Source organism: Gracilinanus agilis, chromosome 4 (assembly GCF_016433145.1).
Source record: "Gracilinanus agilis isolate LMUSP501 chromosome 4, AgileGrace, whole genome shotgun sequence".
Lineage (NCBI taxonomy): Eukaryota > Metazoa > Chordata > Mammalia > Didelphimorphia > Didelphidae > Gracilinanus > Gracilinanus agilis.
The window spans coordinates 192,710,891-192,716,890 of record NC_058133.1 but is presented as its reverse complement, the minus strand read 5'-3'; the positions used below and the strand labels follow the sequence as shown (position 1 = coordinate 192,716,890).

Genomic DNA, 6,000 nt, shown 5'->3' with positions numbered 1-6,000 from the left:
GGGGGAGGAGGGACGGGGAAAGGGAGGAGAGCGGTGGGCGGGGCCTGTGGGGAGGGTTGGGGGAGGGGGAGCCGCCAGAGGTGGGGACCCGACGGGACGGAAAAGGGGTGGTGGACCCCGAAAGAGCGAGGCCGCACTGCTGAAAGAGTTTTCCTTTTTCCATTGGGTCGAGAGGACTGAATGGAGTTTGTTCTCTGCCGTTTCATTAATGTGAAAAAAGAGGGGAGGGGGTCTGCCCCTATTTATCTTGCCCCATTCCTTATCCTTCCTCCTCCACCAGTTTCTTCAGTCCCAGGTTCTTCTCTAAAATGACCGACCCCCAACTCAGCTCTCTGGAGCTCTCAATTCCATCCTATAATAGCTAACATCACTGTAGCTATGGGGCTTTACATATATTTCATCTTATCGTCTGGGGAAGTCTGTAGGTGGGTAGGGGAAATCTAGAGCTAGTGAATTTCAATGCAGAACTATGGTCCCAGAGTCATTAATGTTTTCTTTTATCTAGGAAAGTGAAGACTGCATAGAAGGCGATGGTGAGTGGGGACTACTCTCACCCTCAATGGGCAGATGAATGATACCACCCTTATCCCCACATACAAACTTGCTCTCCAACTTGCTCTACTTACCTTTAACAACCTTTCCTAAGACCGTTATCTTGGAAGTAGTTATTTCCTCATTTTAAGTGCCTTGCACCCTCTGTTTTGTATGGCTCTGCACTTGACTGTACAGGCAAAGAGGGTTTGTTCCCACTATAAACCTTCAATTTTATTAGGCTACTCCTGTGGTCAGTGTATGTGCTTATTGTTACTTTGTTCAAATGCTTTGTTTGACCTCTCCTTTCTTCTTTTCAGCTGTTCTCTCAGATTATGAAAGTGCAGAGGATTCAGAAGTGAGTGAAACGTTTTTCTTCAGTCAAACATGAACAAACATTTTGAATTATGCATACAACTTTTAGGAGTCCTGAAAGCGAACAGATTATTCATTGTATACAAAACTGCTGTGACTATGGTGTTCTAGCCTTTCTCTTTCACTTTCTGTTGGTGCTTCAGAAAAACTGTTTAGCATAAGAAATTGAATTGGCCTTAAAACTGAGAGACTTGTCCTGAAACCCTCTCATTTTACATGAATAGGATATTTTTTTAACTGAAAAAAAGTGATTAAAATAAAAGAATGAAAGCATCTTCTTATGCCTAGAGCCCTTGTACAATCAGATTTTCCTTAGTTTTCAGTGTTGCCTTATGGTGGTTAGGTAGTTTACTTTATTCTGTTGTAAAGTTAGCTATCTTGTTTGCGATGTCAGTTTCAACTTGTAGCCAAACTTTTTACCTCAGCCACCATGAGAGCCATAGGATTTAGAATTTCCTTGATCTGAGTAATAATGACTGCCAGAGTATTCCCTCACTGCTGTAAAAGGTCAGTTATGGCCTATCTTCAGTGTGATTAGGAATTCCAGATTAATGAATTAAAGTGTCCATTGGATGTCATGACCATGCCTGGCCTCCCTGAGCATCACTTTGATTAAAATAATAATAAGTCTTTATGCCATACTTTTAGTCTTTCTATTTATTAAACTTTTAAGGGTTTCATGACAACTTGATACATATCTGCATTTCATCCCTCTAAAGTAGGTATCTTCCCCACTTTACAGCTATAGGAAATTGAGATTCAGAGAGATGAGTGACTTTTCCTTGGTCAGACAACAAATAAATGTCAGAGGTGAGATTTGAGCTCAAGTTTTCTGATTCCAAATCCAGTGCTTTATCCACAACTACATGATACATCTTGGTAATGATGACTCTAGAGATGCAACTTTCATAGCTTATTTTATTTCCTGGGATTCTTGTGTGTACCTTGAATGTAAGCTTTGCAAGGAAGGATATTTTTTGTAATTCTGAAAATCTGAGCTGGGTCTTAGTGTTGGGATGTGCTGACCTGATTGAAAGATAAATCTGTGGAGCCCCAGGGCAACATTTTGGCTTCAGTTAGGTTTCATTTTGGTAGTATAATTTGGACTCTCCTCAGCACTGTACTATTTGTGTCTTTCCATTGTATCTTGAAAACAAATTTAGTTTCTGAGTCCTGAATAAAAGAACTACTTCATTTGACATTCAGCTACAGACTAGAGAGACAGTCTGTAAAACAGTTGCCTCATTAATCATGCAGATACTATTTTAGGGTGTTTGGTTCCTAGCAAAGCTCCAGGCCCCCTGTATGGGGGGGGGGGGCAGTGAAGAAAGGTCACATGTATACCAAGCAGGATTCTTTTAAGAACTTAGGCTGAGAATCTGTAGGAAATATAGGGCCAGGCAGAAAAGTGTTTGATAGCCATCCATTGAGGGAATGAAGGAAGGCTGATTTCTTGTCATCTAGACATAGGAAGAAAGACTGTAAAGCTATGGGGCTCTTCTCAGAAAGGCTTTTGGACTTTTATACAATTGAATAGTGAATATTTACTCATTTCATAGACATTTTTAGTGTCTATCCTTTCTAAGTAAAACGTTCTAGATAATTTCAAAAGGAAGACTTCATGCTTAGTGTCTGAACTTTGGGTAAAAAAGTCATGTAAGCACTGGTTGATCTGGAACAGAGATTCTTAACCTTTCTTGAGTTGTGGCCCCCTTCTTTGGCAGTCTATTGAAGTATTTGAACTGCTCAGAATATTTTTAAGTGTATAAAATAGGTAGTATTACAAAGGAAACCCAATTCTACTGAAAAATGGTTATTAAAATATTTTAAAAACAAGTTCACAGACTCTAGGTTAAAAACATATACCTAATCTAGAGAAATAATCAGTTGACATTTCTTCATTGAACATCTAGTATGTCTTGACTATTAGAGTGCGCACCAAAAAACCCTAAAATTTAGCATTTCATTTTCATAAAGCTTCTGCTCTAGTTTAGCAGATGAGAAGAACTGCATTGCAAGGAGGTAAGAAAAGTATGTACTGCACCATTCTCGACAATAGTATCTAGAATTTTGAGTGTAAAATATATTAGTATGTTAGCTTTTCACCTCAATTGATTATACTATTGGTGCTTATCAAAAGGATTGGCTTCCTAAGATACAAGGGCTTCCTGATTTGCCCATAGGAAGTAACAAAGACCCTCTCTTTTCAGGGAGAGGAAGAATATAGTGAAGAAGAAAGTTCCAAAGTGGAGCTGAAGTCAGAAGCCAATGATGCTGCAAATTCTTTGGCAAAAGAAGAGAAGGGGGAAGAAAAGCCGGACCCAAAAGGCACTGTGACCGGAGAGAGACAGAGTGGAGATGGGCAAGTAGGTAACCACTTGGGGACTTTTCATTTTAGGGCTAAAAGAACTAACCCTAGCTTGAAGGAATAAAGATCCTTTTTGCATCCCCTATAGGAAAGCACGGAGCCTGTAGAAAACAAGGTGGGTAAAAAGGTGCCAAAGCATTTGGATGATGATGAAGATCGGAAGAACCCTGCCTATATCCCCAGGAAAGGGCTCTTCTTTGAGCATGACCTCCGAGGCCAAACCCAAGAAGAAGAAGTCAGGTAATACTCAGGATGGAGGCTTCTCAAAGAAGGATTTGCTTAAATCTAGGTGCCTCTCAACTTGAGGAGAAACATACAGAGACTTGAGGCACCATATAGATAACATTTTTTAAAATGTGATATCTGAGCTAGCAGGCTATTTTCCAAAGAGCTATTTATTCAACAAAGATTTCTTAAGTGCCTTGGGAAGTTACAAAGTTTAAATAAGATGTTGTTCCTCCCTTTGTAGAATTTATAGTCTAATAAAGTGACTTGGCATTGGTATTAACCTTGCTCTCTGGGAAGCCTACCTGCTCAGACTAGGAGGCTTGGAAACTGGGCCAGGTAATGTCTATTTTCCTCCACAGATAATCTACTCTTCTCAGAGAGACACCACACTTCTTCCAACTGTCTTTTAACTCGGTAGGCCCTGTGTACCAGAAATGTTTTTCTTCTTTTTTTTCTAGACCCAAAGGACGTCAGCGGAAGCTGTGGAAGGATGAGGGCCGGTGGGAGCATGACAAGTTCCGAGAAGATGAACAAGCACCTAAGTCTCGTCAGGAGCTCATAGCCCTCTATGGCTATGATATTCGATCAGCTCACAACCCAGATGACATCAAACCCCGGAGACTCCGTAAATCCAGGTGACAAATGGCTCATATTAAGAATTGACAATTTTCAGTAGGGGGCTCTTTACTACTGCCATTCATGCTGTCAAAAGTTGGAGCACTGTTGGAAAAGATACAGTTCTAAACCCAGGAAGTAATACTTTTCACCACTGGTTTTTGTTTTTTTTTAAACTCTTACCTTCTGTCTTAGAATTGATAAATATCCATTCTAAGGCAGAAGAGAAATAAGGGCAAAGTAATTGGGGTTAAGTGTCTTGCATAGGATCATACAACTAGGAAGTGGATTAAGGTCAGATTTGAATGCAGGACCTCCTGTGTCCAGGTCTGGCTCTTTATCCACTGAGGCACCCCATCACTAATTTTTTAAGTTTGTTTTTTTTGGGGGGGGTAATTCTACTCTTCCAGGTTTGGAAGCTCTCCACAGAGGGAACCAAACTGGGGCAATGACCGACCAAACAAGCCTCCCCGTCACCAGGGCTCTGGGGGATCCTCGTTGCCACCAAGAACATTCGTCAATCGGAATGCTGCTGGTACAGGCAGAATGCCTACATCTAGGAACTTCTCTCGATCTGGGAGCTACAAGGAAGGAAGGACTGGGTTTAGGTCTTCAGAAAGTAGTGGGCAGCATAGTGTTTACTCTGATGAATCTGATAGGTATGAAAATGGTTATCGTTCTCGGCGCCTGGACTATGCTCAAACTAGGGACCCATCCCCAGAAATGGAGTTTTCCCATGGGTTTGGCAGCCCTGAAAAAGAGGAAGCCATTTCAGAGCCTCCAACCCCTGATATTGCACCACCACCCCCAGACAGACCAGTTGAAAAGAAGTCTTACTCTCGAGCAAGAAGATCCAGAAACAAAGCTGGAGATGCAAGCAAGCTGGCAGAGGAATTGCCACCTCCTGTGGAGGTGCCAGCCCCTGCACCTCCACCCCCTGCAGCTACCCCTCCCCCACCATCACCACCACCACCACCGCCACCACCACCACCACCCTCTTCCTCTTCCTCTTCTTCCTCCTCTTCTTCCTCTTCCTCCTCCAAGACTGGGAATTGGGAGGCCCCAGTGGACTCCAGCACAGGAGGACTTGAACAAGACATGACTCAATTGAATCTGACTGAACAGAATTGGAGCTCAGGGCAGCAGCCTCAGTTTCTCCAACCAAGGGAGCTTCGAGGTAAGTAGCTCAAGGTTAGATGACCAGCATTAATTTTGCTTCAGGAAAGTTAAATGATGGGAAGTGGAAGTCTTGGAGATTAGGTGTCTGGGCTAGTCTGACTGATTAAAGTCCCCAGGGTAATCCTTTTTAGCTTCCTACTCTGAAGCACCTAAGTACTTGAGTATTTTAAGAAAGCATTGATGGCTTAACAATATCCACTTCACCAATTCAGAGCTCTATAATTTGATACTGTGGATAAAGAAGAGGAAGCTAATGATTATAGGCTGGTTCTCTAAGGCAGAAAGTACTCTTAAGTTTGAGTTAGTATCTTCTAATTCCCTTCCAAGAACATTTTATCTTTCCCTGATGATCAAGTCAGGTCTTCCCCACTGCCAAAGTGTGCCCTCCAGTGGTCACTTCGGTCCTTATTCTCAGTCATTAGATGGGGGACTTCTTTGGTCCCTGAAATTTCTCACTTCAGTTTAAGGTCTAAGAATTCTCATCTATTTACTTTTCAGCTGAGATTTGTAGCAGATCTCACCCAAGCAAGATATGGAATCCTTGTCTTGGTTAGGAATAGAAAATTGGCAAAGCAATAAAACACATTTTCCTTCAGATAGTAGCTAGTCAGGAGTTAGGTAGAGCAAGTTTTAACATGTGCTTCCTTACTAAACCCTTTTTCCCCCTCTCATTTTAAAAATATTTTGGGGGGCACAGCTAGGCG

The 6,000-nt window shown here is 42.0% G+C and overlaps 1 protein-coding gene across 1 annotated transcript in view; it reads left to right on the top strand.

Annotated features, from left to right (window-relative positions):
- Positions 1-6,000, top strand: part of CASC3 (CASC3 exon junction complex subunit) — a 36,965-nt gene that overhangs the window by 25,175 nt on the left and 5,790 nt on the right. Inside the window, exons 2-6 of the mRNA XM_044675099.1 lie at positions 852-889; positions 3,117-3,272; positions 3,363-3,514; positions 3,961-4,137; positions 4,528-5,294. Of these exons, the coding sequence (XP_044531034.1) occupies positions 852-889; positions 3,117-3,272; positions 3,363-3,514; positions 3,961-4,137; positions 4,528-5,294 (1,290 nt within the window). The remainder of the gene's footprint in view (positions 1-851; positions 890-3,116; positions 3,273-3,362; positions 3,515-3,960; positions 4,138-4,527; positions 5,295-6,000) is intronic.